The sequence below is a fragment of the Manis javanica genome, chromosome X, assembly GCF_040802235.1.
Source record: "Manis javanica isolate MJ-LG chromosome X, MJ_LKY, whole genome shotgun sequence".
NCBI classification, from domain to species: Eukaryota; Metazoa; Chordata; class Mammalia; order Pholidota; family Manidae; genus Manis; species Manis javanica.
The window spans coordinates 37,552,963-37,574,074 of record NC_133174.1 but is presented as its reverse complement, the minus strand read 5'-3'; the positions used below and the strand labels follow the sequence as shown (position 1 = coordinate 37,574,074).

At 39.6% G+C, this 21,112-nt stretch overlaps 1 protein-coding gene across 1 annotated transcript in view; it reads right to left on the bottom strand.

Annotated features, from left to right (window-relative positions):
* Window positions 1-961: 961 nt before the first annotated feature.
* The window catches only part of DUSP21 (dual specificity phosphatase 21), a 200,354-nt gene continuing 180,203 nt past the window's right edge, over window positions 962-21,112 (bottom strand). Inside the window, 2 exon segments of the mRNA XM_073227502.1 lie at window positions 962-1,251; window positions 1,254-1,775. Of these exon segments, the coding sequence (XP_073083603.1) occupies window positions 1,115-1,251; window positions 1,254-1,775 (659 nt within the window). The 3' untranslated portion in view covers window positions 962-1,114.

Sequence of the window (21,112 nt, the reverse complement as noted above, 5' to 3'; positions counted from 1 at the left end):
AATCTAGGCCTCCTCTGAGGTAGGGTCTGAAAGAAATTTAAATCATTTGTTTTTACAGACAAGACCAGTTTTTGGAAGAGCATCTTATAGATAACAAAGGTTGTTTACTGGTGGGGGAAATGAATGTGCTGACCACTCCCACCAGCAAGGCCAAAGAGTGTCATTAATAACAAGAGCTGCTCTTCATTCTAACTGAGCATGAAATCAATAGTGTGCTAGATCCCATGCAAAGGAAGCTCATCCTCACAACAGCTCTGTGAGAGACAGGCTGTCACTGCTTTTACAAGTGAGGGAACAGAGGCTCTGAGTGGCCCCAGGTCACAGTGAGGGAGGTGTCAGAGGTGACAAGGCTGTGAACTGGCCAGCAGCTCCAGGCTTCTAAGTTAAGGCCCACGAGAGGCACCCAAGAGGCCTGGTGTCAGGCCTATTCTCTTTCAGCACATAATCTGGAGAAGGGGATTAATGTCCCTTTTCACACAGGCTGCTAGAGGTCACTGAGGGTACCTTGAGACCTTGCCATATAGTACAACACTTGAAAATATATTTTAAAACTTCATATAGTGGAATGGGTCTTTTGAAAACAATTTTACTTGTAAAACCAAGCTAGAAAACTGAAGTTGGGCCACTATGGTTCCAAGTGGGGACAGGGGTGTCCTGAGGTTCCCACAGGGCTCCCAGAGCATCCCATGAAGGCCACTTACCCAGTAGGTTACTATGAGAAGCACTGGCAGTGCCATGATGTCTAAGGCTCTGGCTTTGGGCTGGGAAGAACCAGGTGGGATTATGAGGGACTGACTCCTGGGTTAGTCAGCCTAGATCAGGGACCAGGATACAAGACCATCTGCACTGGGCAGCACCTTCCCCACCCTCCTCCCTGGGCAGGCTCCAGCAACCATGACCTGCTGGTGGTAAGAGAAGAAACATTGTCACCATGTTCATTTAACGATTTTTATTCCTTAAAGATAAGGCTTACTAAGCTAAAAGCAAGAACCCTCCCTTTTGCTTGGCCTTCTGAGAGTCACTGTGGTTTCCTTTACCAACAAAAGTTCATGTTCAAATTCAATGTTGGTGTAGCACTGACAGCAGATGTATATCAAGGGCGGGCTGGGACGGTTCACATCGGCATCATCAAACAGACTTCTTTCTCATAGATATCACGAATCACATCCCTAGGGGAGCTGATCATTTGCACGGTGTTCTTTTCGAACAATTTGTATTCGTAATTAATAAGCTGTGCCCAGAAGCCGTTGTTGGACGAATGATCGGGTGGCACGACTTGGTCCAGTTGCGGGCGTCCAGCAGAGACATGGAATGGTACTTCATGAGGTAAGCAAGGCAGAGAGTAGCGGAGCGGCTGACACCCACGGCACAGTGCAGCAGTGTGCGGCCCTGCTTCATTTCCACACTATGGATGTGATCAGCGATTGGGTCAAAAAAGTCACAGAGGTTTGAGCTAGGAGTGTCAGCCACCGGTACCCGTACATATTGGATATCTTCATAGAATGTGTTGGCCACCTCCAATGAGACGTTTATGATGGTAATGATATGGTTGAGGTATAACATGAGTTGGCTATTGGCAACCACACCATTACTGATGTACAGGCTCCTGGTTATTTGGGAGAGGCCATGGACCGTTGGCTGTGGAACAGCCTGAGCTGGAAGGGGACCCGCTGGCCTGCTGGTGCTGTCATCAAGGCAGCGGGCAGCAGTCTCTCCAGGCCAGTTCAGGGCACCGCTCCGGAGAGCGAGTTCAGGAAGCAGCAGTGCCACGAAATCTTAGGTGAGGGTCTGAAGGAGAGTAGGCCAGTCACTGGTTACCACCCCACTCCACACCCTGGACGTCACAATCCCCTTCTGCCCCGCCCACTGGTTTCCATGGCAACATCAGCTTGCCACAGGGAGGTTTTGGTCGCCAAGCTAAGCCTTTAGAGAAACCCCAGATCTCTTTTACCTGTCTTCACGGTCATTGTTTTTCCCAAGCCCTAATTCTTATCGGTCTTCACATTTTGTTCTATTACAAGGTATCTGTTTTGTTTCAATTATTGGACCACACTGAAAACAGTATCTGTGAATGCTTCTATTTTACTGGCGTTGAAGAACAGGGTTTACACTTCTCCCGCAAAATAGTGGAAAATAGTAGTATCATACTTTGAGCTAGGGAACAGCATTTGGCTCATGTGATACCCTAATCTCTATTAAATTGCAGGGAGATATGGGTTGGTCTGGGCTGGCTTGATGCTTTGTTAACTGTAGCCATAGAATTATGCTTCTGCTTACAAACACATCAGAACTAGTTATAAGGGAACATTGCTAACTGACATGTAGCCCTTTTTCTATAGTAAAGTTGGCCTGTGGTGGACAGTGTGACTAATTTAGCTGTGTCACAGTCCACCTGTGTATACGGCCTAAATGATTTATCACTTGATTCTACTTTATCACCTGAAACAACAGCTCAAGTTATCTTGCTTATTTTCTTCAAAAAGAATGCTCTCAAGCTTTTGTTAACTACAAGTCATTTGACCACCACTAATGGTCTCTTCCCAGTAATGTTGAAAATTCTGGAACAAGCCAATGCTACATCATAATTAGGCTAAAAATAGACTATGGAAAATGCTATCTGAGTTTTGCTTTTCCGCTCAGCTAGGGTTTTTATAGAATTTGACTAAAGATTTAAAAGAACTATACTAAAATTAAATTGTTCCACAGAGCAGCTAAAAGACTCTTTATGTCATCTTCATACCTTGTCATTTTGGATTGTATGCAAGTGTGCTGTGATTATGAGCAAGAATGAAATAGAAGCCTGACTGCTATGAATGGTCAAGGACATGATAACCTCAAGACAATACACTTTTCTTTTTCTCAGTTGTCATAATCAGATTATTTTGCATTACTTAAATTGTCAGTCTCCACAATCTATCTGGAAGAAAGGAGAACACAATTACTGAGTAAATATGAAAACTATCTATTGAAGATAGCTCGTCTGGGCTAAAATTACTTAAAAGGGTTTAGTCTATCATTTGAGATAAGGTATCATGAGGAGCCTTGTCATTTATGGAGCAAATGTGGAACCCCCTAAAAGAGTATTTGGGGTCTAGTTACTTCATAAGTATATGCTGCTTAAACTTTAAAATCAGTAAAACTAAAACAATTTCCTACACTATTCTCAAAGACAAGCATGACTCATATTAAATAGATTCATTCATTTATTCTTTCGACCAATATTCTGATGCCCTTTTTTTGTCTGAGGGATGTTGGATGTCTTAAAACTCCACTAGGGGGCTTTTCCTAGGTGGATGAGGACTTGATGTTTTCTCCTCCTGAGTTTGAACACAGGTCACTTTCAGACAACCCTTTGTCTCTACTTTTCCTTATTATTTAGATAATAAAATATATTAGGGACTTGCCCCAGAACACACTCTCTTCCTGCCACTGGGAAAAGACCCTGGATGTCAAGAATTATTCAATGTTCAGATTTCTCAATTCAGTAGTCGAAGCCCTCTCCAACCTGATCTAAGCCTGCCTTTCAAATTTTATTTATTCACTAAATTTTATTAAGAATCTATTGTGCATTGGGCATTTTTACCTATACAAATCTTCAGTTCTGAGCAAACAAATCCAATATTCTTAGTAAATACAAAAATATACATTCCTGCTTTCTTACCTTTGCTCATGACATTTCTCTTTCTTGAGAAACCTTTCTTACTCGTGTCTGCTTACTGAATCCTATGCAGACCTTGAGACTCAGCTTGATTAATTTTTAAAAAAGCATCAACTGAGCATCCAGTCTGCGTCAGGTACAGTTCTAGCATTGTGTAGATCCAACATAACACACACAGGCCCATGTATCAAATAGCTTATAGTTTGGTCAAAGAGAGAGATAATGGAGTCCAGAAAAGAAGATGACTCACTGTTTTATGTGTGTGTTTGAGGACATGGGGCAGTAGGGGGATGTCATGAAAGGCTTCACAGAAAACGTGCCCTGGAACAAAGCTTTTTGTTCATTTGTTTTTATTATTTATTGTTTATTGTGCCCAAGGTTTTGTTTTGAAAAATTTCCAATATCCAGAAAAGCTGCAATAGAACAATGAACACTCATTTGCATTTCACCACAAATTCCGGTATGGTTAACAGTCTACTACCGCCTTCCTTTTTCTATTCAGATATACAAAGTTTGAATATCTGAATAAATATTCAGACTTAAAAAACAGATTTATTTGTTCGCTGTTTCTTTTTGCAGAATCGTTGATTGTTAACTGCAGATAGAGTAACACTTTAGCCCTCTAACATGTATCTCCTACAAGTACATTCTCCTACAAAACCACAATGCAATGACCATACTAAGGAAATTTAGCACTGATCCTGATCCAACATTATTATCTAATATAAAGTCCACATGCAAAATTACCAGGCCTCCAAATGATGTTATTTGTACTTGTTTTTTTTTTTTCCCTTTTGATGTAGTATAGAATCAAGGATCACACATTGCATTTAGATGTCGTGCTTCTTTAGCATCATTTAATTTAAAAGTTTCCAAGCCTTTTATTTTGTTTTGGTCTTTCCTGACATTGACATTTTTTAAAAGTTCAGGCCAGTTTTGCAGAACATCTTACAGTCTGTGTGTATGTTTGATCATTCCTTCTGGATTAGATTCAGGTGAAATATTTTTGGCAAGAATACAACCAGAATGTGTCATTTTCAGTACATCACATGGGGGCATATGATATCTGTTTATCTCATTAATGACGAGGATAATTTTGACCACCTGGTTATGGTGGCACTAGCTAGGTTTTGCCATTGTAAATGTAGCTTTTCCTGTTTGTAATTAATAAGGAATACGTAGGGTGGTACTGGAGGTCATTAAGACATGAGACTGCTGGTTGACCTCGAGCTGGACCCAGGAAATGGGAAGCTCCTCAACTCCTTTTCCATGTCCTTGGAATGTACATTCTTCTTGCTTTCTGTGCACTTGAAGCTGCCCCAAGGACATGGCCTTGAGACAGTAATGTGGCATTGAGACCATCTGGATGGTATATGTGACTGAACCTGGTTAAGGCCTCTACATAAACATTGAAGATTCTGGCATGCAGATGTGGAGATCTACTCATCTAAAGCCACCCCAGACAAGCATTGTAAGTAAGTTCCCTTGCTTATTAAAACTACCACCTGCCAACCAAGGGGGTCTACATCTTCCTTTGGTCTCTCTTTGCCCTGTGTGTTTGGAGGCTAGTTCCCAACCAACAGGTGGTACTTTGAGTTTGTGGCAATATTTTTGAAATAAGACTCTGAAGGATGAATATGAATTTTAGGCAGACAAGGAGGGAGGAACATTCTAGACAAGAAGGGAAGTATATGCAAAGGCGCAAAGTTGTGAAATGGTGTCAGAAGGGCAGAGAACAACTCAGAATTACTAGAGCATACAGAATGACACAGGAGGAGTGGCAGGTGGAGTGGCTGGAGAAGCCAGCAGCAGAGATCACAGAGGGCTGTAGCAGCCCTTGGGTTTGTTACTGTAGGCCATGGTGGCACACTGGAGTATTTTATGCAGGCTGGTGGCATAATCAGAAGTGATTTTGGGGAAGCTCACTTACAGTTCTGTAGATGGATTAGTGAAAGGGGCAGTGTGGTGAAGAGAAAGGCAACCCTTGAGGGAGTGAGAGTATTCACAATAGTCTAGGTGAGCAATGACATACCTATTACAGACTGTTTTCTGACATGGAAGCAGGATCAAATCCACATGTGCTCAAGTTGTACATATGGACCCAGTCACATAAGAGAATGGAATATCAAGCTTCCTATGGATCTGGAGAGTTTGGTGTGTTTGAGGGCAGACAGTGAAGGCAGGAGGCTGAGGATGTAGGTAGTATGCTTACATTGAAGGGTGGGGTGGTGAGAAAACCTAACGGAGTATGGGATGTGGGCACAGAAGTAGTAGCTAATAGGAGTTGCATGTTACGTTGTCTGATGGTCAGGTAAGATGAGCGGCCCCTAGCAGAAAGCCCTATGGCAGAGGTGGGAGTGGGCCTCTCTGAGTACTGCCTGCTGAGAATTGTTGCATGTTAATTCCATTTCCACATGGGGCTGAGTTAGTTGCACCAGTGCATACAGCCAGCAGTAAGCCAGCTCTCTAGGACTCATTGCTGGGCTCAGTCTAGTCCTTGGTTTCTGGTTAGTGAGGAGACAGGTGGATATGAATGTAGAAGTCTTTAAATAGCACCCTCCAGTCCAGAATACAGATAATATGAGAAAATGTGACTTATTTGTTAGGTAGAAAAAAATGTATAAACAAGTAGATACTTTTTCATAAAGGTGAAATATACACACACACATATATATATTCATCGTATGTATGTATATAGATATCATCTATATTAAATACCTATTTATGAGTTCCATTTGTGGAAATACTAGGTATCTAAAGCAGTCCTAGGTATACAGTAAGAATTCAATAAATGTCAAATATTAACTATTATATTTGAATGATGGTTTAAAAGGGATTATTCTTTTCTTTTTTGCTTGTCTATATTTTTCAGATTCTCTAAAATTATTTGTGTTATTTTTATAATTAGAAAAAAGAATCAAAGTGTATTTAAATGTCATCAACAAATATCTTTTTTCTCTGGCCTATAAAATTAGCAAAGATGAAAAACTGATAATACTAAATGGTGACAAAATTCAGAAACATGGGTACTCTCCTGCATTGCCAGGATTGGAGATGGGGGATAGAGACACTGGCCAAACCACGGGGTGGTGAGGACATAGAGCAGTGAAAACTTACAGTGCTGGTGGCAGAGTAAGACGGAACGACCAGTTTGGAAACCAATTTGGTAATACCCAGTAAAGCTGAGGATTTCGCACACCCTCTGCTGCAGCAGTTCCACCCCAAGTGGACTCATGTTCATATATGCAAAAAGATACTTATAAGAATATTTAAGTCAATGTTACTTCTGATAGTGAAAAAATGGAACACCAAGAAGAAAATGAAAATTCTATGGCATATTCATATAATGAATACATGCAAACAGCTATGAAAGCAAATGAACCAGACCAACATGTGTAAACATGGATAAGCCTTTAAAGTATAGTGCTATACAAACTGAGCACATTACAGGAGGAAATGTGCAGTGCGAAGTTTTAAAAAAAATAGAACAGTACCATATATTCATGTATATACCTATCCATACATATGCATATGCGTGGATACACATATAATAAAAGTTAAAAACCTACTTGAGACTCAAAAACACCAAATAGAGGATAATGATTCCTCCAGGGAAAGAATGGGATCTGGGAGGGCTAGACGAGGCATTTCAGTATGCCTTAATATATTATTCTGTTAAGAAAATAGATCTGAAGCAAATATGACAAAATGTTTAAGTCTGACAAACTGGATCTTGAGTACATAGGTATTTATTATCATATACAGCAGACTTTAGGATTGCTTGAAATATTTCATATTAAAAATGGATGGGGAAAAATGTATATGTGCTTTGAACTAGCAGTTTTCCTGCTGGTAATTTATTTATTTATTCTAAGGAAATCCTCACAAATGTGTGCAGAGATTTACCTACTAATATGTTCCTTGTAAGTATTATTTACAATACAAAAAACTGGAGAAAATCTAATCTAGCAATAAAGGCCTATTTAACTAGATTATGAAACCTCCACAAGGTAAAATATAAATCAGCTCTTAAACTGATAACCTAGAAGAATATTTATTGACATGGAGAAATTTCACAATATTTCATTAATAAAAGATACTATAAAGCAGCTTGATCTCAATTTATAAAATGAAGTAATATCTATTTATCTATGTATGTAGATTCATGAATAGAGAAAAGCAAAGAGGGATATACACATTATCTCTGAGCAGTATTATTACAGATACTTTTTATTTTCTGGGTTTCCCAAAAGTTTATGTAATAGATAAATAATAATTTTATAAGTAGAAAAACTGTGTGTTTTTAAAAAAGATTAATGAACTAGTTTTGTTGAGAAATAATATGGAATAGGACGAAAAAGCAGCAGCTGCAGGATGAAGAAGAGACAAAATCAAGAGCGATTTCAAAGGCATAATTGACAAGATTTTGTAACAGACTAGGAAAGGAGGGGAAAGGAAGAACATCATGACTGCTGCCTTCTGACTTGGACAACTGAGTAGCTAAAGATACCATTCTCTGAAATAGGCAATGCACAAGGAAGATCACAATCTGCCTGAAAGATGAGCGAGGAGTACAGTCTGGCACGCAATGAGATTGAGAGGCCCCAGGACTTTGTTGCAGACAGCGTGGGGCTCCTATCCTGCATTCATTCCCACCTTCTTCTCAACAGGAGTCCTGATGTTCAGTTACTCACCCCTTTCCTCACAGCCCTATACTTCAGGGCAAACTGCTGCCATTCCCAGTTTCTATAGTGACAAGGTAAGTGGATTCCAATCACTCTAAACCAGTTGTGCAAATTTCATTCCTCTTGTCAATGACTGGTTTAGGAATGGGCAATTTACCAAACTCTGGCAAATAATATACTAGGAAAGTCTACTGGGGGTTCCTGGGAAAGGTTTCCTGGCACCTAAGAAACAATAGTACTAGAGACCCCCTTTTCTTCCTCAGAATGTATCATTTCTGGGTATAATACCCAGATCTCGGCAGCCATCTTGCAGCCATGTGGGGAGGTAACCTGAGGGTAAAGCCAACATCCTGAAGATGGCAGAGTGGAGAGGTGAAAAGAACTTGGATCTTTGATGATGTTGTCAGGATTCTTTATCAGCTATCCCCAGAACCTGCCTACCTCTAGACCTCTTGTTACATGGTATAATAAACTCTTTATTGTGTAAGCATTTTGAGTAAGTATTTTCTGTCACTTGCAGCATTCATCTGAAGTAATACAGATAATTCTGCGGCGATGTCCATCAGCAGAATAAAGGCTTTTGAGAGGAAGACTTGCCTGAGGTCACAAGTAGCAGAGGGCAGACCCTACTAAAAACCTCAGGCAAGTTGTTTGGTTGATTTAAATTTCTTGAAATTGTGACCATAGTATAAAATATTATGTGTGTTACATTTCATTTGTATAAGTGCATACTTATTTTACTTTACATCTAATAATATAGAAGTTTATAGAGTAAAATGTGAAATTCCCCTTCACTCACCCATCAACCCTATTCCTTTACTCAGAGGTAACTGCTGAGAATAATATAATGAGCTTCCTTTCAGATCTTTTACTGGGCATTTACACATGCACACACACAAATATGGATTTTTACTGAAATTAGAGGGAATATTTGAGATATACTAAGGTAAAACATAGACCTTGAGACCACCTGAAATCACTGTGGTACACAAAGTGATAAGGCATTCATCTTCCAGAAGAGATTAAATAATATGTCAGTGTGTTTGTAAGAATGCTAGGCAACCAGGAGCCAAGATGGTGGTGTGACTAGAGCAGGGGAAATGTCCCAAAACCATATATATTTTTGAAAATACAGCAAATACAACTATCCCTAAAAGAGAGACCAGAAGATAAAGGACAACAGTCAGGCTACATCCACACCAGCGAGAACCCAGCATCTTGCTAAGGGGGTAAGATACAAGCTGCGGACCGGCGGGACCCGAGCGCCCCTCACCCCAGCTCCCGGCAGGAGGAGAGGAGTCAGAGTGGGTAGGGAGAGGGAGCCCAGGACTGCAAAACACCAAGCCCTAGCCATCTGCACTGGAGCGCAGACACACAGTGCATGTGTGGGGTGCTGGAAACTAGGGAAAGAGGACAGTAAGACCTCTGAGCAGGTCCCCGCAGCCGGTGCCCCTTGGACAAAGAAAAGCAAGTGCTTTTTGAAAGTCTTAAAGGGACAGGGACGCCACGGCTGGATGGAAATGTCCCGGGACACGTAGCCCAGCAACTGGGAATCCTGGGGAACTCCAGGCACCCTAACCCCCTGGGCGGCAGTGCAGCTCAGAAGCCCCTCACGGAGATAAACAGCCTCCCACCTGTTTCCCCTCTGACGCGGCTCCGCCATAGTGGAGAAGCAGCCTAGGGCAGTAGGGCAGAGCTTCTTTCACAGTGGCCGGGCAAAAATTAGAAACCCCGTCTGTGTGCAGCTGCCCAGCACAAGCCACTAGGGGTTGCTCTTCTCCCAGGAGAGGAAGGCCACGAACCAGCAAGATGGGATGTTCTCCCAGCCAACACACCTGCCAGCTCCCCACAAATACCTTTATTGCCATGAAAAAGCAAAAATAATTTGATACAGACCAGACTAACCCAGACATCCTCCCCTGACAAGGAATCTGGGGAGATAGACCTAACAAATCTCCCTGAAAAAGAATTCAAAATAAAGGTCATAACCATGCTCATGGAGCTGCAGAGAAATATGCAAGAACTAAGGGATGACATCCGGAAGGAGATTACAGGAATGAAACAATCTCTGGAAAGATTTATAAGCAGAATGGATAAGATGCAAGAGGCCATTGATGCACTAGAAACCGGAGAACAGGAATACATAGAAGCTGACACACAGACAGATAAAATTATCTTTAGGAATGAATCAATATTAAGAGAACTGTGTGACCAATCCAAACAGAACAATATTCGCATTATAGGGGTACCAGAAGACAAAAAGAGAGAAAAGGGGATAGAAAGTGTCTTTGAAGAAATAATTGCTGAAAACATCCCCAAACTGGGGGAGGAAATAATAGTTCAGACCACGGAAGTATACAGAAATCCCAACAGAAGGGCCAACGGAGGACAACACCAAGACATATAATAATTAAAATGGCAAAGATCAAGGACAAGGAGAGAGTTTTAAAGGCAGCTTGAGAGAGGAAAAAGGTCACCTACAAAGGAAAACCCATCAGGCAATCATCAGACTTCTCAACAGAAACCTTACAGGTCAGAAGAGAATGGCATAATATATTTAATGCAGTGAAACACAAGGGCCTTGAACCAAGAATACTGTATCCAGCATGATTACATTTAAATATGAAGGAGGGATTAAACAATTCCCAGACAAGCAAAAGTTGAGGGAATTTGCCTCCCACAAACCACCTCTACAGGGTATTTTAGAGGGACTGCTCTAGATGGGAGCACTCCTAAGGCTAAACAGATGTCACCACAGAAAATAAAATCAAAGCAAAGAAAGCAGACCAACAAAATACTAACTAAAGGTAAAAAACAAAATCAACTACCCACAAAAGCAGTTAAAGGAAACACAAAAGAGCATAGAATAAAACACCCAACATATAAAGAATGGAGGAGGAGGAATTAGAAGGGAGAGAAATAAAGAATCACCAGACAGTGCTTATAATAGTTCAACAAGCAAGTTATATTAGACAGTAAGATATTAAAGAAGCTAACCTTGAACTTTTGGTAACCACGAATCTAAAGGTTGCAATGGCAATAAGTACGTATGTTTCAATATTCACCCTAAATGTAAATGGATTGAATATACTAATCAAAAGACACAGAGTAATAGAATAGATAAAAAAGCAAGACCCATCTAAATGCTATTTACAACAGACTCACCTCAAACCCAAAGACATGCACAGACTAAAAGTCAAGGGATGGAAAAAGATATTTCATGCAAACAACAGGGAGAAAAAAGCAGGTGTTGCAGTACTAATATCAGACAAAATAGACTTCTAAACAAAGAAAGTAACAAGAGATAAAGACGGACATTATAAAATGATAAAGGGCTCAGTCCAACAAGAGGATATAACCATTATAAATATATATGCACCTAACACAGGGGCACCAGCACATGTGAAACAACTACTAACAGAACTAAAGGAGGAAATAGAATGCAGTACATTCATTTTAGGAGACTTCAACACACCACTCACTCCAAAGGACAGATCCACCAGACAGAAAATAAGTAAGGACACAGAGGCACTGAACAACACACTAGAACAGATGGACCTAATAGACGTCTATAGAACTCTGCATCCAAAGGCAACAGGATGCACATTATTTTCAAGTGCACATGGAACATTTTCCAGAAGAGACCATGTACTAGACCACAAAAAAAGCCTCAGTAAACTCAAAAAAATTGAAATTCTACCAACCAATTTTTCAGACCACAAAGGTATAAAACTAGAAATAAATTGTACCAAGAAAGCAAAAAAGCTCACAAACGCATGGAGGCTTAACAACATGCTCTTAAATAATCAATGGATCAACGACCAAATTAAAATGGAGATCCAGCAATATATGGAAATAAATGACAACAACAACACAAAGCCCCAACTTCTGTGGGAGGCAGCAAAAGCAGTATTAACAGGAAAGTATATAGCAATCCAGGCATATTTAAAGAAGGAAGAACAAACCCAAATTAAGTCTAATGTCACACTTATCAAAATTGGAAAAAGAAGAAGAAAAGGCCTAAAGTCAGCAGAAAGAGGGACATAATAAAGATTAGAGAAGAAATAAACAAACTTGAGGAGAATAAAACAGTAGAAAAAATCAATGAAACCAAGAGTTGGTTCTTTGAGAAAATAAAATAGATAAGCCGCTAGCCAGACTTTTTAAGAAAAAAAGAGAGTCAACACACATCAACAGAATCAGAAATGAGAAAGGAAAAATCAGGACGGACCCCACAGAAATACAAAGAATTATTAGAGAATACTATGAAAACCTGTATGCTAACAAGCTGGAAAACCTAGGAGAAATGGACAACTTCCTAGAAAAATACAACCTTCCAAGACTGACCCAGAAAGAAACAGAAAATCTAAGCAGACCAATTACCAGCAACGAAATTGAATCAGTAATCAAAAAACTACCCAAGAACGAAACCCCTGGGCCAGATGGATTTACCTCGGAATTTTATCAGACATACAGAGAAGACATAATACCCATTCTCCTTAAAGTTTTCCAAAAAAATAGAAGAGGAGGGAATACTCCCAAACTCATTCTATGAAGCCAACATCACCCTAATACCAAAACCAAGCAAAGACCCCACCAAAAAAGAAAATTACAGACCAATATCCCTGATGAACGTAGATGCAAAAATACTCAACAAAATATTAGCAAACCGCATTCAAAAATACATCAAAAGGATCATACACCATGACCAAGTGGGATTCATCCCAGGGATGGAAGGATGGTACAACATTCGAAAATCCATCAACATCATCCACCACATCAACAAAAAGAAAGACAAAAACCACATGATCATCTCCATAGATGCTGAAAAAGCATTAGACAAAATTCAACATACATTCATGATAAAAACTCTCAGCAAAAGGGTATACAGGGCCCGTACTTCAACATAGTAAAGGCCATATATGATAAGCCCACAGCCAACATCATACTGTACAGTGAGAAGCTGAAAGATTTTCCTCTAAGATCGGGAACAAAACAGGGCTGCCTACTCTCCCCACTGTTATTCAACATAGTACTGGAGGTCCTAGCCACAGTGATCAGACAAAACAAAGAAATACAAGGAATCCAGATTGGTAAAGAAGAAGTTAAACTGTCACTATTTGCAGATAGCATGATATGGTATATAAAAAACCCTAAAGACTCCACTCCAAAACTACTGGAACTGATATGGGAATACAGCAAAGTTGCAGGATACAAAATTGACACACAGAAATCTGTGGCTTTCCTATACAATAACAATGAACCAATAGAAAGAGAAATCAGGAAAATAATTCCATTCACAATTGCATCAAAAAGAATAAAATACTTAGGAATAAACCTAACCAAAGAAGTGAAAGACCTATACCCTGAAAACTACAAGACACTCTTAGGAGAAATTAAGGAGGTCACTAACAAATGGAAACTCATCCCATGCTCTTCACTAGGAAAAATTCAGATCGTCAAAGTGGCCATCCTACCCAAAGCAATATACAGATTTGATGCAATCCCTATCAAATTACCAACAACATTCTTCAATGAACTGGAACAAATAGTTCAAAAATTCATATGGAAACACCAAAGACCCCGAATAGCCAAAGCAATCCTGAGAAAGAAGAATAAAGTGGGGGGTGGGATCTTACTCCCCAACTTCAAGCTTTATTACAAAGCCATAGTAATTAAGACAATTTGGTACTGGCCCAAGAACAGAGCCATAGACCAGTGGAACAGATTAGAGACTCCAGACATTAACCCAAACATATATGGTCAATTAATATTTGATAAAGGAGCCATGGACATACAATGGCAAAATGACAGTCTCTTCAACAGATGGTGCTGGCAAAACTGTACAGCTACATGTAAGAGAATGAAACTGGATCACTGTCTAACCCCATACACAAAAGTAAATTCAAAATGGATCAAAGACCTGAATGTAAGTCATGAAACCATAAAACTCTTAGAAAAAAACATAGGCAAAAATCTCTTGGACATAAACATTAGCGACTTCTTCATGAACATATCTCCCTGGGCAAGGAAAACAAAAGCAAAAATGAGCAAGTGGGACTATATCAAGCTGAAAAGCTTCTGTACAGCAAAGACACCATCAACAGAGCAAAAAGTACCCTGCAGTATGGGAGAATATATTCGTAAATGACAGATCTGATAAAGGCTTGTCATCTAAAATATATAAAGAGCTCACACTCCTCAACAAACAAAAAGCAAATAATCCAATTAAAAATTTTGCAGAGGAGCTGAACATACAGTTCTCCGAAGAAGAAATTCAGATGGCCAGCAGACACATGAAAAGATGCTCCACATCGCTAGTCATCAGAGAAATGCAAATTAAAACCGCAATGAGATATCACCTCACACCAGTAAGGATGACTACCATCCATATGACAAACAACAAGTGTTGGCGAGGTTGTGGAGAAAGCGGAACCCTCCTACACTGCTGGTGGGAATGTAAATTAGTTCAACCATTGTGGAAAGCAGTATGGAGGATCCTCAAAAAGCTCAAAATAGACTTATCATTTGACCCAGTAATTCCACTTCTAGGAATTTACCCTAAGAATGCAGTAGCCAAGTGTGAAAAAGACAGATGCACCCCTATGTTTATTGCAGCACTATTCACAATAGCCAAGAAATGGAAGTAACCTGTGTCCATCAGTAAATGAATGGATAAAGAAGATGTGGTACATATACACAATGGAATATTATTCAGCCATAAGAAGAAAAGAAATCCTAGAATTTGCAACAACATGGATGGAGCTAGAGGGTATTATGCCCAGTGAAATAAGCCAGGTGGAGAAAGACAAGTATCAAATGATTTCACTCATCTGTGGAGTATAAGAACAAACAAAAAACTGAAGAACAAAACAGCAGCAGACTCACAGAACCCAAGAATGGACTAACAGTTACCAAAGGGAAAGAGAATGCGGAGAATGGGAGGGTAGGTAGGGATAAGGGAGGGGAAGAAGAAATAGGGTATTATAATTAGCATGTATAATGTGGGGGGTAGGGGAAAGGGGAGGGCTGTGCAACACAGAGAAGACAAGTCGTGATTCTACAACATCTTACTATGCTGATGGACAGTGACTGTAATGGGGTTTTTGGGGGGGACTTGGGGTAGAGGAGAGCCTAGTAAACATAGTGTTCTTCATGTAATTGTAGATTAATGATAAAATTTTTTTAAAAGTGCTTGGAAATCAAAAAAAAAGAAAGAAATCTTTGAGATATCTTAATTTTTTAAGTCTTTGAAATTCAGTGTTCACAGCACAGCATGTTTCAAGTCAGATGTTTAATTTTCCTTGGAGGTACTTGATCTCTGTTTACATTTCATAAAATTTACAATTGCAAAAATGAATTCACATACCCAAGTTGTTCCCAACATTCTTAAAATTTTCCAATAACTGGATTGAGCATCAATTTTTAAATTTAAATTAGGCTAAGTTAAATTAACATTAAAAAATCAGTTTTTCATTCCTCTATTTCACGTGTTCAGTAGCCACAGCTGGTTAGCCGTTACTGTATTGGACAGAGCAGCTCTGGATAATGTGTTTTTATCACTATTTCTTTATTTTTGATTTTTAGGCATAAGCAATTGTTTTTCCATCATGGAGGATGGGGAAGTTGGAAAGAGAAAATCAAGTGCATGGGATTAGGTGTCCGTTTGGGGGCTGTAATCAAAATACTTATCTAAATAACTTGATAATTTTTTCTTTCTGTAAGAAAATAGAACTGATAAATATTTTAATGTTCAGCTTAATTTGATAAACAAATTTATGTGAAGTGCTAGGCATTGCAGAACTACTAGAACTTATATAATGAGGCATGGCAGATTATATTTTCCAAAGAAGGTTCTGCAATATCCACCTTCCCAGCTCCTCTTAGAACATGATCTTGACACTCTTCCCATCAACAGGTGGGTCTATGTCCTGTCCCCTTGAAACTGGTGAGCTTTTGTGACTGTTTTGACAGATAGAGTACAGCAGCAGTGACACGGTGAGACTTCTAAGGCTCTGTCCTGAGAGGCAACGCAGCTGTAATACTTGATCTGGAAAGTGGTAGCAGCTGTGTAAGGAGGCTAACAGCCCTGAGTCTGCCATAACAGCCAACACGGAGAGACTTCGTGGAAAATGCTGGAACTACATGAAGAAACCAAACCTGGTCAGCCCAGCTGTTCTAACACCAGCCACCATCTGACTGCAGCCCAGCGACAGACCTCACACTAGATCCTCCCAGATGAGCCCTTCCTAAGATCTTGATTCGCAGAAACCATGTGAGATAAAATAAATGTTGTTGATAGTCTCAAGTTTGGGGTGATATGTTATGCAACAATAGTAATCAGAGCACAAGCTGTTATTTGTTTCTTTGTGATGTTTTGCTATTCCTTCTCTGGAACCCAGTTTCTTAATCTGAGTGATGTCTGAGGTGCCTTGCAGAGCTAACATTCTGTTATTATGTCCACTTTGTGCTTCATTTTGACCATTTGTGAAGTAAGGTTTTGCTAGTCACCAGCCGTGTCTTATTCAATTTCAAAAAAAAATTTAATCAGGATAATTTTAAAATCCTATTATCATTGCTGTAATTGACATTTGCAAAGCATTTTTAATTTTTCAAAACATTTTTATATGTATTATTTCATTTACTCCTCCCAATAGACCTCTGAGGCTAGCAGGGTGGGTATTAATGAATGAGAAATTGCAAAACAAAAGGGTTTATATGGGCCAGATACTTGAATAACAGACTGGCAGAACTGGAAGGGTCCTGAATGATAACTCCTTTTGAAAGATAAGGAGACTCAGGTGTGGGGATTTAAAATGACTTGTCCACATTCAAACAGGTAATGGAAAATTGAAATTAAAACTAATCTTCTGATATTAGTTTAACTCATTAAGATCTCATTCAATTCTTCTTTAGATTAATGCCCTGATTATGTCCAAATTTATTTTACTTGAGACATGCTAAGTTGTATGGAGTTTGACAGAAGCCTGCTGTTCTTATATTAATCAAAAATTTTCCCATTCTTCCTTTGCTTCTTTAAAACTTTGTAAGTGTCTAAAACATTTCACCAAAGTGTTTCATTTCAGTGTTAACTCAGACATAAGTGATGATAATTATGTTCCAAAGTTTAGAAAATTATGCACAAATTATCAATTAAGCAAATGCTTCAACAGTTATATGCCTCATCAAGAGAAATTATGCAAACTCTGGGAGAATGACAATTTTACACAAGATGTTTTTATTTATTACATTTCCTAAATTGTTGTGGATAATTTCCAATAACTTTATCAAAATATTACACCACTTACATTCCAGATGAAATTTTGTGATGAGAGATTTTTCTCAGATGTGTTATAAGTATGACACTTCTATGCCTATCTTAGGCATCGATATGAACTATGAAAAGTTTGTCAAACTTGATGTATCTTTGACTAAACTCGTGTTTCCTACACATCTGCTTTCTCCTCAGTAGTCATTGTGTTGGATAACATTGTCATCAGTACTCATTCACCTGAGTTAGAAACCTTGTAATTAATTCTAGTGTCTTCTTTTTCTTCTGCCATATCTTATACCCAACTCCCATGGACTCTCTCTGTGAAATATTTCTTGGATCTGTCTTCTGCATTTCCATTCTCATTTAAGTTAATACTCAGACAGCAATAAAGCTATACAATGGCTTTAAGAGCCTGGGTGTAAGAGTTTAAAATAAAGTTCTTTTGATTTGTTTAGGGCCTTTGCTCCAGTCCATTCGGTTTAAAAAAAACAGACTTGTATTAAATACCTACTATGTGCTAGACAATCTGCTAGATTCTGGAGGGTACAAAGAAAATTAGGAAACATGGTTCAGGCCCTTAAGAGGATAGATATCAAGACAAATAATTACAGTACAGTTAAAGGCAAAGCAGAAAAGTATCCATCATCTAGAAAGAGGTTACAAGGAGGTGGCTTCAGAGCAGATTGGATGATTTGGAGGCAGACCAGAGCTGGGAGGTTGTTATACACAAAAGAACAACTTGTGAAAGGCTATGGAATTGGCTTTCTGGTAAGATAGCACACAACATACCCTCTTCAATCCAAATTTGTAACATTGATAACCATGATACAAAAGTGAAAAAGGAAAAACATACAGCCAGACTTAAAAGCAAGATAAACAACTGCTTGGACAGACTCTGAATAGGGATAGAAAATGATGGGCACATAAAGCCTCCTGTTTGGGAGGCTGTGGGTCTAGAAGCTGATGATGGTTCTGCAGGGTAAAGGGAGCTGAACAGAAGCCATGGAAGAAGGAAGACAGTTGTCAGGCTCTGTGCTGAAAGCCAATGGCTGGAATGGTACCTCCTCCTCTAGTAAAGAGGCTGAGAGTGAAAAAACAGCTATTTCCAATAATTTGTAGAGGATGCAGCTTTAAACAAGCGATAGATCTAGGAAGGTGGGAGGACACAAATACAGCCTTGGCACCAGGGACTGAACCAAGTCACCATTGAACCTCATCTGATAAGTCCCTAGAAACATTATCAGGAAATCTGATTCTGTATTTGATTCTATGGGAGTGGGATAAAGGCCAGGTCAACAATGCTAGAGAGGGTGGGAAAAAGAAAATGCAAGTTGGAGACCCATTGACTCACCATTCAAAAAACCCTATTAACCAAAATGACAAAAATACATACAGAAATAAAACCCAGGGAAAGATAAACTATAAATCAACAATCTGATAATCAGTTCATTGCAGGCAATAATAACTTATGGAACAGTCAGTCAAAGATTCTAAAATAACTATATTGGGATTTTCAAGAAGAAGAATGAAAATCCTTTTTATTCACAAGTATGTGGAATTCTGAATAAAAATAAGCAAAAAAAGAAACAAGCACAGGCAGACACAAAAAACAATTACTCATTTTTAAATAAAAAATATAACTGAATGATCAGAACCGAAAGTTTGTGATGAATGCCCTTGTACTGTTCACCATGTAGGAACTTATTCACTATGTAAGAATTTGTTCACTATGTAAAAACTTGTTCGTTATGCTTCAGAAGATTGGAGACTGACGAGAAATAGGCTTGAGATGGATTAATGATTGTGCATTGAGCATTGACCCCCCTATACAGAATTTTATTGTTGTTAACAACCATTTGATCAATAAATATGAGAGATGCCCTCTCAAAAAATATATATATATATAACTGAAAATTTAAAAACATAATAGGTGGGGTACAATTTACACCAGACAGTTAAAGGGACAATTTTGTGAACTGAAAGATAATCCTTATGAACTCCCCTGATACAGCAGAAAGAGAAAAAAGATTAAAAATAAATACGAAAGTAAAGATGGCAGTGTGAGAGGAGAGACAAAGGCTTCCTCCTAAAACTGGATACAATTAGAAGATTTAATTAGTGCAACTAATCCTGAGAGAGCAACAGGAAAGAGGACGCGTCAGACTGCACACACCTGGAGAAAAGAGCAGACCTCACAGAACGGGGTAATGTACCAGAGCTGTGGCTCCGGGGGGCCCGAGCCCCTCCCCCACCCCAGCTCACTGGCGGGAGGAAGAGAAACAGAGCAGAGAGGGAGTGGAAAGCTTGAGACTGCTGAAACCTAGCTCTGGAGATCTGTGCTGGGAGCACAAACCTACATTTCATGGTGCTTTCTTGAGACTCGCATGACTACTGGATTGGAAAGTTAGTACAGGCAGAGTTCCTGGGGAGACTGGGATTCCAGCTGCTTGTGGAAAGCAGGGATCCATATCTGGCTGCTCTGGGATAAAAACTTATATCTGTGTGCCCGGCCCACTGGCTCAGGCAGAGGATACAGGCACAGCAGCCAGGAGGCAGGGAACAGCTCTTTCCTACCCCCAGTACTGCTCCCCTGCGACCCCCGACATTGCTTCAGGGGCTGAGCAGCTCCAGAATAGAGCTTCTGGACACTAGAGGGTGCCATATACAAACATGAAATGCCAAAGGAACCTTGTCCAGAATAAAATTGTTAGTACAACTCCCAAGAAAGATTTAAATGATGTGGACCTCATGACTCTTCCTGAAAGGGAGTTCAAAATAAAAATAATCAACATCCTAATGGAGGTACAGAAAGACATCCAAGAACTCAGGAATGAATCAGGTCGGAGATCCAATAGTTGAAAAACACAATGGAGGGTATTAAAAGCAGGTCGGATACGGTGGAGGAGACAATAAATGAAATAGAAACTAGAGAAGAGGAATACAAAGAAGCTGAGGCACAGAGAGAAAAAAGGATCTCTAAAAATGAAAGAATATTGAGAGAACTGTGTGACCAATACAAGCAGAACAATATTTGCATTATAGGGATACCAGAAGAATAAGAGAGAGAAAAAGGGATAGAAAGTGTCTTTGAGGAGGTAGTTGCTGAAAACTTCCCCAATCTGGGGAAGGAGATAGTCTCTCAGGCCATGGAGATCCACAGATGCCCCTACACAAGGGGCCCAAGGAAGACAACACCAAGACACATAGTAATTAAAATGGGAAAGATCAAGGATAAGGACAGACTGTTAAAAGCAGCAAGAGGCAGAAATAAGATCACTTACAAAGGAAAGCCCATTAGAATAACAACAGACTTCTCAGCAGAAAACTTACAGGCCAGAAGGGAGTGGCATGATGTATTTAATGCCATGAAGCTGAAGGGCCTGGAACCAAGATTACTTTATCCAGCGAGATTGTCATTTAAATTTGAAGGAGGGATTAAACAATTTCCAGATAAGCAAAAGCTGAGAGAGTTTACCTCCCACAAACCATCTCTGC